General features: G+C 39.3%; 2 protein-coding genes across 5 annotated transcripts; one reads left to right on the forward strand and one right to left on the reverse strand.

Annotated features, from left to right (window-relative positions):
- Positions 1-1,081: 1,081 nt before the first annotated feature.
- Positions 1,082-4,476, reverse strand: psma8 (proteasome 20S subunit alpha 8). Its single transcript, XM_044218930.1, has 7 exons — positions 4,264-4,476; positions 3,028-3,154; positions 2,724-2,848; positions 2,380-2,502; positions 2,146-2,265; positions 1,665-1,727; positions 1,082-1,556 (listed from the first exon to the last, which is right to left on the reverse strand). Exons 1-7 carry the CDS (start codon positions 4,363-4,365, stop codon positions 1,461-1,463), a joined length of 756 nt encoding a protein of 251 aa, XP_044074865.1. The 5' UTR covers positions 4,366-4,476; the 3' UTR covers positions 1,082-1,460.
- Positions 4,477-5,072: 596 nt separating this feature from the next.
- Positions 5,073-16,547, forward strand: ss18 (SS18 subunit of BAF chromatin remodeling complex). 4 transcript variants are annotated; one of them, XM_044218927.1, is made up of 11 exons: positions 5,073-5,262; positions 5,745-5,821; positions 5,916-6,000; positions 7,061-7,217; positions 8,506-8,736; positions 9,368-9,538; positions 9,843-9,920; positions 11,538-11,660; positions 13,576-13,706; positions 14,152-14,214; positions 14,966-15,121. In XM_044218927.1, exons 1-10 carry the CDS (start codon positions 5,194-5,196, stop codon positions 14,167-14,169), a joined length of 1,140 nt encoding a protein of 379 aa, XP_044074862.1. In that variant the 5' UTR covers positions 5,073-5,193; the 3' UTR covers positions 14,170-14,214; positions 14,966-15,121. The 4 variants fall into 4 exon arrangements, with proteins under 4 accessions (XP_044074862.1, XP_044074861.1, XP_044074864.1 ...); XM_044218926.1 differs by lacking the exon at positions 14,152-14,214 and having other exon boundaries at positions 14,966-16,547; XM_044218928.1 differs by lacking the exons at positions 5,073-5,262; positions 14,152-14,214 and adding an exon at positions 5,417-5,438 and having other exon boundaries at positions 14,966-16,547.
- Positions 16,548-17,749: the final 1,202 nt, after the last annotated feature.

Below are 17,749 nucleotides of genomic sequence, written 5' to 3' on the forward strand. Positions count from 1 at the left end.
CTGAATAAACTTTATTAAAGTTTACCTATAGCTTGTTTTGTCATCCAGTGGATTCAGCACCTCTGTCCTGAGGTCAACAAACCAGTGGCTGTGAAAGAATAGTAATCTTATCAAATTCTGAAATACATTAGTGTGGCAATTAGCGTATGGATGAAGTGGCTGAGAGTCATACAAACCCCATTTTTATTGCCCTCCTAGGATTTAATGACATTATGTATGGAAAGTAATATCAGACACTTAATTGATCCACTGACATCGCCCAAACACCAACCTACAAGACTCACAAACAAGACAAATTGCAGACAAAGTGCAATTGCTCTAGTCAAGGCAGCCAGGGCATCCACTCAGGAAATCCTGGCTTGGGGAGATGACTCTAAATGAAGGACTTTACCATTCACCATTATGTCTTTGGTGAGAGTCAGAGGGAACCCCCGGGGCTCTTCAGCACAGCACGGCACAACTTTTCAAAGGGCTCCAGATTAAAGTCACTGAAAGTTCCCACTGGGGTCTGAGGCCAGGATCCCATTAAGCAGCCCTACCACACCGCCAGCCATAATTGTGTCGTTGAGAATTCAGAGCAGCGGTTGCTTGATAAGCGAATTTAGGGTGAAATAAAAAAGAAGAGGCAAAAAGGGGTCTCACTGGGCCAACATTAGACATTTCATTCGCTCATCGCTAATTTGTTTTAAATGACTGAGGGAAAGGTGAGCACTTTATAAAGCAATCAGAGATACCTTTTTTTCTCTCTCCATTTCCAGGTCTGTGAGACAGAATGCTGATAAATGAAAACCATTGCACCTTTTAGCCACACTATACTGCCGCAAGTCATGTTTTAAACTGTAGTTATCTTTATCACAGTACTTGCTTTGCAGTAGGATAATCAATGAAGGGTGGTGGTGTTTTGTTTTTTTTTGGGGGTGGGAGGCGACGACACCATTCCGCTGCTGCTTTTTTTTTTTAAGTCCCTCTACTCTCACCTTCAAGAGACCACTACTAGTAAAGACAATATTACATTATACATAGACACTATCTAGTAAAGTCATTTGGCATAACAGACTAGTTTTATAAGTAACGTAACATGTTACAAACAAGTCAGCTTTTATTGACTATTTTGTTTCATTATGTTTCTGAACATTGCAAACGGTCATCACCATCACAGCTGTTTGGTGAATGATATAAAAACATCTTGTAAGCGTAGTTCAAGATCTAAACCCTAACTTGAGATCTATGTATGTGCTTTTCAACATCAGTCAACTCAATAGCTGGAAGTAGAGGAACTTGACATTCTTTGCAAATGGTACAGTATCATTCAGAAACGTGTTCAAAAATTTTTGAACATGAACGGGATCTCAAGTTATGATTTAGCTCTTTACAATGAAATAACTGAGGGAAGTAAACCCTCTAAACCTTAATATTTGCAACCCAAATATGCTATTGTTATCCAAGTGCAATAAAGAAACTCAAGTGGACTTTTTCTGCTTCTTCTTCTCTGCCTCTTCCTCTTTTTCCTTCTCAATCTCAGCCACCAGGGTCTCAATTTCCTTGGATTCCAAAATCTGCAAATGGCCAAGAAAGGTAATTATTAGCCTTTAAATAAAAAAGGTAAAAAAAATAAAAATAAAAAAAAACATAATATAACCCAAATATAATTTGCAGCAAATCACCTTCAGTGGCTGATTCCGTCTGATAACAGCAAGTTCAATATTTTTCCCTCCTGACTGGACAACCTGTGACGAAACAAATACTTTAAGATGGCAAATCCCAGCATATCAGCATATATTAAGTACCGTAGCCTCGGACTCAGGTTCATGTTGAGAGGCTGAGAGAAAAAGTTTTGGGGGTATTTAAATCCAATTAAATATAGCAAGAGTCTTCGACTACTGTGACTAATTCAGCAATAATTTGTTTCAACAGTTGATTAACATTTATTGATTAACATGTCAAACATGTGTCATGTTTGACATGACACATTTTCCAGCAAAGTTTTGCATTTACCATTTGTGACATGCTCTATGCAAAAAATATTTGTATGGCAGTGAGGTAATCCTATTGTGAAGCAGTTTAGTAAATTATTCAATTTATGTAGCTAATGACAAAGTGTGTAAATTCAAATAGTTCAATGCAAAAGACTTAATTTGACCTTACCTCAAGCAAAGCTTTGATAGCCAACTTGATTGCCTCATTGTCCCCAGCAATGGCTTCATCTGTGTAATTCTTCTCCAGGAACTCCCTCACAGTTTTTGCACTACGGCCGATTGCATTTGCCTGATTTTTTTTGTATAACACAAAATTCAATTATTAATCAATTTCAAACTGGCAGGATACTTACACAACTGTGACAAGAAAACAAAGTCATGTTCACAGAGCAAACTCACTGACCTTCCAGGCATGGTAGGTTCCTGATGGATCTGTCTGATACAGCCTGGGAGTCCCATCGTAGTCAAAGCCAACAATTAACGCAGAGATCCCAAATGGCCTGCGGCCATTGCTTTGAGTGTAGCGCTAAAAATACGACATACGGACTGCTGTGACTGGTCATTCTTATAAATCTTTAAGAAAAATAAAATAGTGTATAGTTTCAGTTTTTGTGAACTATTATTAGAGCACAAAAACTGAAAGTATATGCTATCTTATGTTCTTGCCCAATGAATGTGAAATCTTAAAGATGCCTTTTAGTAAATAGTAATAGTAATCAATAAATTAATGGTAAGAAGGTTAAGTACCTGTTTCAGTGTTGCTATGTAGCGTGTGATGTATTCCACTGTGACTGGGTCCTCAACAGTTAGCCTGTGGCTCTGGCACTCAACCCGAGCTCTATTAATCACAATACGGGCATCTGCCGTCAGACCTTAAAAACATTGAAAGAGGTTAAATGGCTATGCAACATACAGGTAAAACAGAACAGCTAATATATGGTATAGATATCTGCAATGACGTCGTGTTTGTGACAACTTATCTTAGTGTACTATGCCATGTAACATAATGAATGTATTATTCAGTTACTGAAAAAGATGTTGTTTGAGGTACCTGCAAATGCCATGCAGACATGCTCATCCAGGGCACATATCTTGCGGACAGTCCTTTCCTCCTGCAACTTTGCTACAGATTTCTTCTCAACACCAAGGACAACAATGTCTTTACCTCTGATTCCAACCTGTACACAAAAAATAAATAATATAAATTCATTTCTGAACATTGGCAACACAGAACACTTCAATCCCAGGGGCTGGCATTTGTTGGCATGATGTATTGAGTTGTAAAGAGCACATGTCCAGAATTTCAAATCAACTGACTGAGGGCTTCAACAAGGAGGATAACTTTGCTTTGAGTGAAGTTCAGTACAAGTCTTTTTACTTTAGTTCATCTTTTGTATCTGAGAGGGTTCTAGGTTCTTCACTTTCAAGCAATTTCAACACCAAATTGAACAGTTGAGCAGTAAAGGACCACAGTATTCTGGACTGCAGTGTGTGGAAATGATTTCCTTATTTTGTTAGGTTAATCAATTTATTACGTGCAATTATGCCACACAAAAGGCAGTTAAGGCTTGAAGTTAAAAATAAGCTATTTTGATGGTTTAGGTGCACATCCAATACACTTACTACACTCGGGTCAGAGCCTTATATCTACGTTTATTGAGCAAAATTGGTCTGCCATTAATCAGATTACTCCCAAACAATTAGTCTTAAAGTTACAAGCCGTCCCTTACATTTTTAGGGGTTTGAAAGGGTAACGGTAAATAATCCAGGTTTCGATGGATGTACAAGGCTAAGGTTAACCTAAAGTTAGTTAACAGCCCTACCGTCGAATTTAGTGCAACTGTGATGCCGCCTAGTACGTGGGGATTATAATGCAGATATAACCCTACGTCTTTACTAACGTTACCATTTTAACGTTTGCTCAATTGACGGAGCAAATGCAACTTTGCTAACCGCGTAAAAATCAAATATTGTTTCTATGAACTAGCGTTAGTTGGCATTATCACATTGAAACTGAAACTACTATGAGAGTGACACAGCGACAAAATGTGTGCTAGTGAATCTCTCTTTCAGTAACGTTAACTGTTAATACGTATTGCGTTACATGCTGGAGTTGCAGGTTAGTAGTCCAACAATGCCATAAAAAAAATCACAGCACTTGAGTGTAACAGATTGTGATAAACAACAAAAAAATAGCAACATACATGACCTAGTCGCTAGCTTAGCTGGTTGGCTAACTGACGTTTGCTAACATTAGCTTAAGCATTAGTTCCATTTTAGGACTTACCGCCGTGGAACCTTTCTTTACAGCCTCTTGTGCATACTCCACTTGAAAGAGATGGCCATCGGGAGAAAAGACAGTAATAGCTCTGTCATATCTTGCCGCCATTGCACTGCAATACACGTACAATCACAAGAAAAGGGGAGACTTCAACCAAATGATTCAGCTAGTTAACTGACAACACGCTAAGTCTGTGAAGTTGCCCTGTGTTGAAAACAGCGCCTGCGCATGACCTCTGAACTGGGGTGATACCAAAACTAGGGTCCGCCAAAGGAAGGTTGTAATTAAAAATGTAGTAGAATACTCATTATTTGATTTGCGTAAGTGCTCTGCGAAACAAATATTTATTTGAAAGTTACAAGAAACAAAAGACTCAAGTTCAATATTCAAATACTAAATTTAATTTACTAATTTCATTTAATTTAGTGATGGTTAGGCAATGTGGAATGAGAGTGCAATGTGGGTGAAATTAAAACATAAAACTAGGACTAATAAATATTGTTATCAGCTATTATTGCCTAAAACTGCATGCATAAGTATTACTAATGATTCCGACTGTTTCCCCTTTTTGTTGAGCAGTCCATTTCCCGTGGCCTTTTGGACTAGATCTAGACTGTTCCACTATGTGAAAAATAGGTGAAATTGTAATTCAATTAAGCCAAAATATGGGTGCTTTCAACTATATAATTAAATGTGCTGAAATATTACAATTTATTTCAAATGAATTTGAACATTGTGTATTCCCGTATAATCGAAATAAACAATAATCATCAACTATGTTTCCAAATGTGTTGTATCCACCCTAAAACGGACCACTGCATTACGAAATTGCATCCTATTCTGAACTGTGTGATCTGAGTTCTACCGATTTGTTAAGTGTGTTAGCTACTTTTGACTTTTATGCTCTAGTTCACTTTCATCTTATAGAGTATCACCATGTCGGTGGCGTTTGCACCTCATAGACAGCGTGGGAAGGGTGATATAACACCCGCTGGAATACAAAAGGTAATTCATCTTTTTAGCGCGTCTCAGAATGGAGGCTATGGTATCAGACTCTGCTAGCCGTTGAGCTAATCAATGTACTAGTGCCCATCCAAGTCCAACTGTGAATAGATCGGGAACAATTTTGCAGGGTCAAAGCGCGGTGAATATGAACCTCTCTCTGGAGTCAGGACGCCATGGTTAGACGATGAGTCTTAGGTCGATTTACCGGACTAACGTATAATTGTATTTCATATAAGTGGAGGCCTGCCGTTTTGTTAGCCAAGGACAGCTAGCTAGCAAGACGCGTCTTTTGTTAGCTAGAAACGCACACTCGCATTTCACACCCCCCCCCCAATCCTGCTCGTTGTTTTCAAATTATGGCAGAATAACCATCTGCAAGCAAAGGACTAACCATAGCAAATTACTCAGTATCACTAATTTTAAATTTTGTATTATCACACATAACAAACACGTGATATAAATCTCTGCATTTACTTTTGCAGTTACTTGACGAAAACAACCAGCTGATCCAGTGTATAATGGACTTCCAGAGTAAAGGCAAAACAGCAGAATGTTCACAGTAAGTTATTAAAATCCTCTCTTTCCTGCGCGTTACAGTAATTTTAAGTTCACATGAACTCAAAACATGTGTTGATAACTCTCCACCTGCCCAGGTATCAACAGATGCTGCACAGAAATTTAGTCTACCTGGCCACGATAGCAGACTCCAATCAGAACATGCAGTCTCTTCTCCCTGCTGTGAGTATTGGTCCTTGCTGATTGTTTTCAGTGAGTGAACTGCATATAACAGTATGACTGCTCTTCGTCATAAGGTAATGTTGAGCTCACCTGTTACTGTTGAGCTCTTGTATTAGCTCATGTCCAGTACAAGTCACTTGAGTATTGGTTCAGGTAAGTCATCTGAAACAATACTAAAGAAACTTGTTGGGTTTTTTTTTAAAGTAAGGATTCTGAACAAAGAGATCAATGCAACATTACATTAACTAAGAAATTCAATTAAATTTTATTTATATAGTGCCAATTCATAACAGAAGTTATCTCATTGCGCTTTTCCTAATGAGCAGGTCTAGACTGTACTCTTTATAATATTAATTACAGAGACCCAACAAATCCCACCATGAAACTGTCATGTTACACCAATAGACTGTCTGACGTGTTATTTCAAATGTATAATTTCCCACACAAAATAATATATAAAGTCTAAACAGTTTAATTGCAAATGTATAATGTCCTGATTTTTTATTTTTATATGTCAAATTCAGTCAAAACCCACTCTTGTATTAAAGGGGACTTCCACCGGTACGAACTTGTTCTGTGCACTTAAGCTTGTACATATTTGGGTTTGCTTAAAAGTCGATTGTTTTTAGAAGTATCACCACATCATATCATATGTAAAGCTGAAATAGATCAGATTAAAGTTACTAATTAACTAAGTAATAGTGATATGTGTTCGATTTGTTATCATCTTTGTGCTTAAGGGCTCCCAATGCATTCTCTTCAACACATTTTTTTAGTGACTGGCTGTGACTTTGAGAACAGTTTATTCAGTGGTTATGTGACTATGTATTGTACTGTATGACTATTTATTTTCCCTTTTTTTAAGTATACAGAATCTTTTAAAACGTGTAATCCTTGATTGATTAAGGTACATCACAGTTGTACTTGATTATAATATTTTGTACAGAGATCTGGGCTTTTATCTGCTTTTTTCTTGAGTTTTTTCTTTTGAGTGGCTCAGGCTCAGATATATTTCTAGCCAGCTGATGTGTGTTTTTGTGTCCGTGTTGTGCGCCTGCAGCCGCCCACTCAAAACATGCCCATGGGCCCTGGTGGGATGAACCAAAGTGGACCCCCCCCTCAGCCTCCTCACGGTCACAACATGGCCTCTGAGGGTATGGTCAGCGGTGGCCCTCCAGCCCCACACATGCAGAACCAGATGAATGGACAGATGCCTGGTAAGTGGACCCCCCCTCCCAACTTCCCTGCCTTGTCTTTCTCTCTCTTTTTCTCTTTTCTTTCCCCTTCTTTTCCCTCAGTCCCTGTCTCACTTGGGTTGCCTAGCAACACCACAGAACTGTGAGGGAGGTCGCTCTGCTGAAGGATGATGTCACCCATTTGCCAGCTATGGTGGTCTTGGACTTGTACTCAGTTTGATTATGTTTATCCTCTCCTCCTTAAGTATGATGGTTTCTCTGAGTGCTTGGTTTGTTTTGGTTTTTGTTTGCAAATGTATACACTGTATTTCATTATGTTCTAAAAAAAAAAAAAAAAAACAACCATAGAGATAGCTTGAGATAGTGTTTTTTTGTTTGTTTGTTGTTTTTTTTTAAAGGCACTGATTGCTGTACCACACAATGATTGTAAATTCTAAAGGGTAAAAGTCGAGGGCACCATATTAAAAACCAGAAAATGTTGCAACTGTAGGGTCACTTTTCCACTGGCATGGTAGTGTTCTCTTAAGTTGTACGATGCCGTGCAATTCTGTCCTCTGGATTTCCATTGAAACCTCACAACAGGGAATATACATTCTGACCTATGGTATTACTTGTAAGCTAGGCCTCACCATGATGCTCAGATCTGAAAGACTCTGTCTGGTCATTTAGGTGACTAGAGAGTAGGCACCATCTATAAGTTTGTGGCCAGTTTGGCTTACTTTTGTAGCTCCTGCACAATGGAAGAGTTGCCGTCCATTTGAGTTCCTTTTCCCTTGTAACTTCTTATTCTTAATTTAACAGATGGGAATCTCTGTGTTCTCTGATCTGCTCTTTTTTGCCATGTTATTGGAACTGTAGTCAGTTGCAGTGTTAATATAATGTGTTACACACATAGTATTGACTTGGTCACTAGTGCTAGGTGACGAAAGATAACTGGTAATTCTTTACTTGATAGACATCTACATTTAAATTTGAAAGATTCAGTTGCTTTTTGTGGATAGATCAGCTTTAAATATTACAAGAAATGAATAAATGAATGAAAAGAAGATGCAAACTCAAATGAATTGGTGAGTCAGAGGTGCAGGTGATTAATTACAGTTACACTTTGGGTGAACCCCGAACCTCCCAACATGTCATCAAGGTAATTGATTTAAACCATTCCTGTTGTATGGAAACACAGCCTCAGATTCCAGTTGTTCACAGGAGCAGCACAGTGCACATATCGCAACGTTACACATAAATATGTGTGCTAAATATTTATGTTGTTTTTCAAAGAGAGTCATGAATCATCTCTGCTGTTGTTTTCCAGGGCCTAATCACATGCCCATGCAAGGTCCCGGTCCAGGCCCCAACCAGCCCCCAAACATGCCCAGTGGCTCTATGAATATGCCCCCCAGCAGCCATGGCTCGATGGGTGGTTACAATCACACCGTCCCTTCTTCCCAGGGCATACCAGCTCAGAGCCAAATGAACATGACCCAGGGCCAGCCCATGGGAAACTATGGGCCTCGGCCAAACATGAACATGCAGCCCAATCAAGGTAAAAAAAAATATTTGTTAGTTTCCACTTGATTGTATTGGTTTCCATTGCCTTATCACCTGTCTTACTGGTGTGGTAGAAATCAAACGTTCGGAGGCAAAGTCATCACAGTAATAAAGATCTTTATTGAAATCAAAAAGACTTGAGTTGGTTTGCAAAGTAACTGAATTCATACAGGCATACAGTAGATTTAAACACAATGTCATAGGGACTGAAACCCCACGCACCAATTACAGCAGACTCTGAGCGTACACCTTATGATCCTCCTCATTTATTGGTTATCATGGCGTGGCCTGCATTCTCTATTTATGTCCAAATTGAGAGCACAAGCGCTGGCTATTTATGTCTTCAAACAAGACTCTGGACATCCCTGTTCTGGGGTCGAGGTGTCCGGTCATCAATATGCTGTATCACACAGGTTATTGAGAGGCATGATTTAGAATATCATTTCACATCAACAAATGTTATATTATTGCGATATTATGAACTTGGCAACATAATGTATCTACTATGAATTTATACCCCACTGGTGTTTGCTGCATATCATTCACCTGCATTTGATAAGCCACTGCTTGTATCGGTTTTCTACCTAGTACAGTTTGAGAGTTAACTCATTGTCGGTGTACCACAGGCCCCATGATGCACCAGCAGCCTCCCTCCCAGCAGTATAACATGCCTCCTGGTGGTGGCGGACAGCACTACCAAGGACAACAGAACCCAATGGGCATGATGGGCCAGGTCAGCCAAGGGAACCATGTCATGGGGCAGAGGCCAATGCCGCCTTACAGACCTCCACAGCAAGGTATACCCCTCAGAGTGTGTCTGTTAAGTGTGCAAGTTGTGAGTGTTGGTCTTTCTTCTCCCTAACCTTCCTACTCTTGTTCCTTTCAATTTCTTCTATTTCCACTTCTGTAGCTCACAGACATCCTGATGACTAAATATGTAACCTAAAGCCTCCAATCATAAAATTAGTCAAGTGACCAAAAGAAAGCTTTCTAACAAGAGCTAGCGGCAAGGAATCCATCCTCTCTACTCTTCCCCTCACACAACCGATCCAACAACACCTTGAATCTACTTGTGTGTATGTTGTGTGTATGTGTATGTAGGACCCCCTCAGCAGTACCCAGGGCAGGAAGACTACTATGGGGACCAGTACAGTCACGCAGGACAGGGAGCTTCAGAAGGTAGGCGAACCCTCCAGTCACTTGGAGAAAACCAACAAAAAATGAGCCCAGGAGTTGTGTTAAAACACAAATGATGCAAAGAGACTGTGACAAAACCAATATTTCAGTTTCTTCATTATTTTCTGGGAAATCAAAGTGACTTCGGGCTCTATCAGAAAAAATATGGCATCTAATTTTGAGGAAACATCCACATGCTAGAGTGCACCTTATTTCAAAAGGTGGTGCAATCCATGGATAAGTTAGCACCTACCCAGTTTTTTAATGACATCCCCAAAAGTCAGGGACAGAGTCTTGTGTGAGTATCAATGGTCAAAGCTGTATTAAAGTAAAATGTTAATCCTTCAGATTCTCATACCACACGTGATACTTTTATAACTATATGGCATGCTACTCGTTTGCATGTTTGGAGTAGTAGCCAGAGTATTCATATTCTGTAAGTGCTTCTCAAGGTGACAATTCCACTGACGTGAAGCGGACTGACATTCTTTGTAAATAAACAGATTTTGTGCACACATAGTAAATAATCCTTGTGATTTGCAGAAGAGCAGCACTAGTGACTTATAAACCACTCGTTTTGATAAATATGCAACCATTGCATTATTCTCTAAATATAACACTTGACATATAGCAGATTTTCTCCATGTTGGTGTTTTAAGGGGCGATATTATTATATTAGCAGCCACACTGAAATATTACAGATTCATAATAAACAACTCCTTCTCTTTCTTTGTCCAATTAACATTTACTTATTTGTTGTTTGTTTTTGTTTTGATTTCTGTACTGAATACACTATTTTCCTTTTTACCTTTCAAACAGAAGTTCTGATGTTTTGAAGCCAGTTTGAAGAAGGGGGGAAAAAAACAAAAATACGCAAAAAACTGAGTTTCTAAAGCATGGCTGGTGCAATGTTGTGCATCCCTGAACCCCTCAATAACGTGATCCTTTTCATCTTATGCCACTGAGATTATCTTAATGTTTTTAAATGCCAGGTATTACCTGAATAAATTGAAGGTATTTAGCTTCAGTAAGCTTCATGTCTCCGTGTTGAGCTGATGTTTGCCTCCACTACAACATTGCTATCATGGAAGGGATCTTTATACCTTCCTCTAATATGTGTGTGCTCATGACAATGTTGACATGGGTTTGTTTAGTTTTTTTTTTTTTTATATATATATATTAGGCCTTTTAAAATACCATTTGTTACAAAAAAAAAGATTAGTGCCTAAAAATTTTATATCAAAATGCTCAATATCTTATCCATCTTAGACTTTATACATTACTTGATCCTTTCTTTACTTTTACTTGAATGTCTTCACTGCTACTGTGTATATTATTTACTTTTCGATAGTATCTATCTAATAGTAAACTTTACTTTTGCTAAAAGTATCTTATTACATAATGCTGTTGTATTTGTTTTTAATCGCCGTATATGCCAGCTAATGTTGTGTTGGAATTACATGTGCATCTTAACAGCACAATCCAAAATTGATGGAAAATTGATTTCTTCAGTAATACCATAGAGGGAAAAAAAATCCTTATTCAATGTCTCCCTGTCTGCTTTGCTATTGTGTAGTTGTCAACATTTTGCTCACATTGCCTGCTGTTACCCCCCTGAAGGTAATGCCCAGTATGGCCAACAGCAGGAAGCATACCAGCAAGGCCCTCCCCAGCAGCAGGGCTACCCTCCTCAACAGCAGTACCCGGGTCAACAGGCCTACCCACCACAGCAGCAGGGTTACGGTGAGTTACCTTCTCTCGAATAGGGGCACATATTTGTCCTGTAGGAGGCACTATCAGCTCTCTTTGGCTACCTTTTTAACTGTTGAATTATAATTCCCCCTGAGTGAGTTGGTGGTTACTGCCCCTTGGAAATGTAACTGTGCCAAATACATGTCAAGACATCATCAAGAGCAAGGAATTAAAGGACCGCCTTAATGAATGGTTAGGGAATTGGAGCTTGGTGGAAGAGAAATTTAATCAGTAGTGGTGGCTGGCACCACATTAGCATTTCTCCTGGTGCTTCAGTTTGATTTAACACACTGTTCTGAGGGAGTGGGAGAGGAGCTTTGGCTGATGGGTACAGACACTGGGCAAAGTGTGTGTTGACTGCCAGCCAAACATTTCAAACTCCTTGCATTTTGGATAAATAGTTAAGCAAAGTGTTAATTGTAAATATCCTAAACTTAGCAAACATACATATTAAAGCATGGGTGTAAGTAAAGTGATAGAAGATAGTAACTTTTTTGCTGAAAATCTTGTTCAAAACATTTCAAGACACTCAGCTCATGACAGAAAAGGAAAGCTAATATACAAATAAACACATTGAAAAAAGTCTGGGAGACTTAAGTTAAATACTTAATTGACTTATACCTATTGCGTACTGATATTTTCTAACATAAGGGTATTCACAATGAGTGTGTGGCTTTGTGATTTAACCAAAATTAATAAAGTAAAAAAAATTCCACATGCAATGTAAGTATTTAGGGTCCCGCAGCTCTTTGGTCTTTTTCTTCCTCATCCCATTTTTCACTGGAACTTTCCATCACTCACCCTCTGTCTGAGCCAGAGCTCATGTTAGTAATGAGCTAGTGGAGAGGCAGTGGCTGTGAGGTGAGATCCATCTGGCACACACATGCTTCTTCTTGCAGGCCCCCACAAGGTTATGCTCAACAGCATAAGGCATTATGAGCGCCTAACGATGCTGCGTGGGCCTCATTTGACTTCAGCCCCAGTCAAGCTTTGCTCGGGCCTTCACAGCACCTGCATAGATATCTACAGTATACGGGGGCTGATGAAGTGATTTTATTTTTTTATTTTTTTTAATGAAGCCTGCTCCTCTAATGAAGACCAACACAATCTCCTTGATGTCTCCTTGCATTAGGGAGCCAACCGCCTGGCTCCAACCTGACTCCCTCATTCTCATTCATTACTGAGTCAGGCATTGTGGAGGCAGCCTAAACAAATGGGTCTATCCACCATCTTCTCTTTGTCATCCATCAGCTTTTTTTATTGCAGCCCATTAGTGATAGTAAACTAACAGGGATTCCCTAGAGTTCTCAGAGTAACAAGTAGGAAGCGGAAACGGTTAATGAGCTAAACTTGGGCTGTTTTCACTCTGAGTTCCTTTGTTTGAATCCAAAGTTGCATCTCTTTCTGAGCAGGTGATAAGACCAAAAATTGCACTGTGTTAAAAGAAAAAAAATGTGCAAAAGGCTAATCTTTAAATTGTGTGTCATCAAGCTAGGCGTGAATGTTATTCACTGCTCATACATCAGTGAGGTACTCTATATCTCCCATTTTTTTGAAAGCCATTAATGTTGGTATAACATGCACACAAGAATACACTTCCTGCTAGAGTACAAATTGCCTTGTGTTATTTGGGTGGGCTAAGGTAATTTTTTTTCTTTCTTTTCTTTTTTTTTTTTGTCTGCCTTACCAAGTTTGTAGACAAACCACTTCTAGATTCAAACTAAACTGCCCAGTGTGAACAGTGCTCATGTGGTGCCAGAAACAAAACATGCTGATGATGACAGGTTAGAAGTAGCTGATTTTAGAGAGTTTGTGTTGACCGTGCCCAACAGCATTTTCAAGTTGTTTCAAGTTTACTCTGTCAAGCATATATAATTTTAAATTGAGTTCTCAATGTTTGTCGTAGGTCCCTCCCAAAGTGCCCCAGGACAGTATCCTAACTATCCTCAGGGCCAGGGGCAGCAGTATGGGGGCTATCGCCCTCCTCAACCTGGACCCCAACCTACCCAGCAGCAACGCCCCTACGGCTATGACCAGGTGAGTATACCCACAACACTCGACAGTCACAGAGACTTATTTATACATTTGTCTTAGTTTGTCTCCTATTATGTTTATTGCCAGACTTAGTTGTATAGTTTGTGTAGTGAAACCAGAGACCAATGTGAGTGAAGTTAGAAGGTAAACATTAAAAGGTAGTGTTTTATGCATGCTGTCATCATATTGGGAGTTAAATCTGTTCTTCCCCAAAAGAGTGTATGTGCTACTATTGTCTTTCACTTGTTAATTTGAGTCTTAGTTATATATCCTGGCTAATATGGTATGCCAATTCAGTGAAATATGAGGGCTTTAAGAGGATTCTTCCTTAAACTTGATGCAGAATGCTCTAGTGTTTAAAGGGAGATCTATTTGTTGCCCTGTATTTCCTGTGGTCTTATGTGGGGACCACAGCTACACTTTGATATCTTTATCTTTGAATATTCAGGGGCACATGAGGAAATAAAGACCCGGGGATTTGAACCCCTGACTAGCTCTGTAAGAAGCAAAGGTAATGGTTGCTGTGAAGACCTCAACGTCCAATCTAGACGTTTGACCACCTAGCCTTAATTTGCATTTGTTATGTTTCTTCTGTCTATCTTTTGTCTTTATTTTCCTTCCATCTTTCTCTTTCTTAAACTTTTTTTTTCTCTTTTATTTTGTTATTAACCAGGGGTCGAATTGTAAGTCATGAGGTCCAGAAACACAGCATGCTTAGTCTGCATTGAGACAGCCAAAAGCTTAGTTCTTTGGCTGTGTCCTTTATCGCTGCAATTTACAACACTGGTTTTGATGACTATTGTGCATATGATAAAACTCATACAGTATATTTGAATTGAAATGTTATGTATATCAGACTGTCAAATCATAGTTTGTTTCCAAATTTGTTTCCATTGTTTTTTCCATTAATGCCAAACACATACTTCGACCCCTGTTTAGAAATGCATCAACTACTACTGTTCTTACACTGAATTTGTCTCACTTGAAACTAGTGTCCACTATTCAATAAGGAATATCGTCCTCAGCCATGCTGCTGCTGAAACCTGAGGTATCAAGTTAGAATTTAGAGCTCACAAGTTGTGAGGCCATGCTGCCACCCGCTGGTCAATACCAGCAAATGCAGCCATAAATCATGGTTTGCAGTATGCTATGGTTGAACCCACAGATGTTTGTTTGCACCCTATTGAGATTTGTGAAAATAAGCTTTTACTCTGTTTTTTGAGAAGGTCAGTAACATGAGTCTGTCACATTTCTCTCCACAGGGCCAGTATGGAAATTACCAGCAATGAGAGATGGTCACAGCAACCCACACAGCTCTGCTCTGATCTCTCTGAGCTTTGACCTCTGGTCAACTGCTAAGCAGATATAAATGATGGTTGTAGCTCACTGACATTCTCTCAGACACGAACATACAACACTCAAAAATACAAGATATGTTTTCCCCTCTCTTATCCTGGTCTATAAAATGTATTCTGTTCATCATGTACATTGACTTGATAATGTCAAAGTCCATGATTCACCCTCTGGTCCAGTATGTCTCAAAGCAGCAATGCCTTAAAAATGGAACTGCCTTATCCTTTAGCATTGCAGATTGTGAAACAGGCTAAAAAGATGTTGGATGTCAGAGATGATCTAAATGTACAGTTTCAATCTACTGTGGTGCATTGTTTGTCTATCCCTCAGCTCCTTGTTCATAAGAAGCAATAATGCCAGCAGTAGGGAAATGTGTGGGGGCTTAGAGATGAAATAATGCACCAGACGAACTTCCCGCTAGGCCATGGTACATGTCTTGATGTATGTGATGATGTAAAAATATATTTTATGCTTTTTAGATCAAGCTAACTTTGTATAAGACATTGGAAACTAGTACTAAAGCTGTGTTGTTTTTCATCAAGTGTTATGTGTCAATGTTTTTTTAATGATCTTTAATGATGATCCCATCCAGCACATTTTTGTTTTTTATTTTTACGTTGTGTTGAATTGTGTAACTATTAAATTGGATCTGCTACTTCATTGACATGGACACTGTATGAATTATTTGTGTAAAAATGGAAAATTTATTAAAATTGAAATTCCTTGAAGGACAAATACAAACCGCATACCAGGATTAGAAAATGTTTAATGTCTGAAAACACATGAAACAATTGTATTCTGCTGTATTATGTGTTAAGCTGTGTATTCAAGTCAGTGAATGAATATCAAATATCAAATTTGGATTTTTTTTTTTTTTTTTTTTTTTTTTTTTTTTTACCACATTACTTGTCAGAATGATGGCTGTTGGCCTTTATTGAATATATGTGCCCAAAAGGTGATATGTAGCAGATGCTACTGAAAATTTTAAGTTTATGCTCTCTGGAGCCTTTTTTTCAATACAAGCACCTCAGTCTTGTCCATTGACTGCAACTTGGTGAATGGGAAAGATCAAACTTGGTATAATACATATTTCTGACAAGTACTTTGTCTTGTTGATCTTGACAATGCTGGAATCCCTTTGAATAAATGTCTAAGTTGATGTCATTCAAATAGTGCTGTGTGTGAATAATAAAGTTACTGTCAAATATGTAACATAAGATGTGAAAATAATGTTCTGAAATGGATTCCTTAATTTCACGGTAAAGACTGGTTGTGCAGTTTTATATCACTGGCTTGATATCTGTTTTATGGTGCATACTTTATTGATCCCATATGTACAGCGACATAAAGGAGAGGAATTCATTGTCCTCTGATATTGTTTATATGGCTGTTTTTAATATTTTGCATTCTGCACCCCATCCAAGTGGTCACATTTGTGTCATGGCAATGTATAACTGTACATTACAATAAATTGGAAGAATCTTTAATATATTTAGACTTGTGTTTTTTATAGCATTTGACCTTTTTATTGAGATGCTGTTCATTAATACGAAAGTGCAAAATCATTCATTGACAACATAAACAAGATGTGCACTACCGGTGCTGTCATAATGTGACAGTATGATATAATTGTTTTGTCTTCATCTGCTATCTGCTAATCAGTTTCCAACTGATAATGACCCTGCACCACTCAGCAGCATGTCTGCTTTGTCCAGATGTATCCAGAGAGGTCCAGAGCACATTTACACCCAAAATTACCTTCTGTGTCCCTCTTTCCCCTTCTGCTCCCTCCAGAGAGAGAGAGGGACTACCTGTCACATTGGGGGGAGTGATACAGATGGTACACCAGATGTGTGGCCAAAGCATGTGATGGGAGAGTGGTGTTGGTGTTAAGAGGGCCACAGACTGCCTGGGTTGCCTTGGTGCCCATGATGAGTTTGTGTGTGTAAATGTGGGTGAGTGCAGCAGAAGCGCTTTAAGAAAAGAAGGAAGTGTGAGCTTTTTGAGTGTGTCTATGTATAAAATTTGTATTCGTGTTTGTGTGTCCCTGCTCAGGTTTAGTGGCATCTCCTAGTCACCCCACCATCCTGCTGCTCCACAGCTGGCCGCCCCACCCTTCCCAGCTGCCACTGGGGCTCCCCCTGGCCCCTCCGCTTGGCAGAGCTGGCGTTTTGGGCGCTCCCCCACCAGTCCTCCCTGGCAGCTGCTGCCCTCAGCTGCGCTCTCGCAGACGGTATTGGGGTCGGACAAAGTCACTCCTCCTGTGACTGTGTCTGGGGCCGTTGGGGGAGGATGAAGAGGTGGCAAGGAGACTTACCTCCTATGAAAGATCTCCTTTAAACGCTCATGAATTCAGATTGATGGGCACATGACTAAACGTGAGGCAGTGGAGGAAGTCTGGTTGAGTATGAATTTCTGTGGTAGTTTATGAATGACAAGTAACTCAATATTACAAAGTGTAGTCTTGCACAAAAGATGTCTGGCTGTGTAGTTCTAAATGAGTTATTAAAAAAGCTTACAGGAGAGTACTACTCCATGCATGTTCTGTGATGGTAAGGCCAATAGTGAAGTGGCAGCATCATTTAAGAGGATGATTAGCTTGTTCAATATTTTGATAATTATAATTCAGGGCACCTTTCGGAGGAGGCTCCTAACCACTGAGGGGAAAATGACATTGTGATCATAGCTGGCAG

The sequence above is a fragment of the Siniperca chuatsi genome, linkage group LG13 (genome assembly GCF_020085105.1).
Source record: "Siniperca chuatsi isolate FFG_IHB_CAS linkage group LG13, ASM2008510v1, whole genome shotgun sequence".
Classification (NCBI taxonomy): Eukaryota; Metazoa; Chordata; class Actinopteri; order Centrarchiformes; family Sinipercidae; genus Siniperca; species Siniperca chuatsi.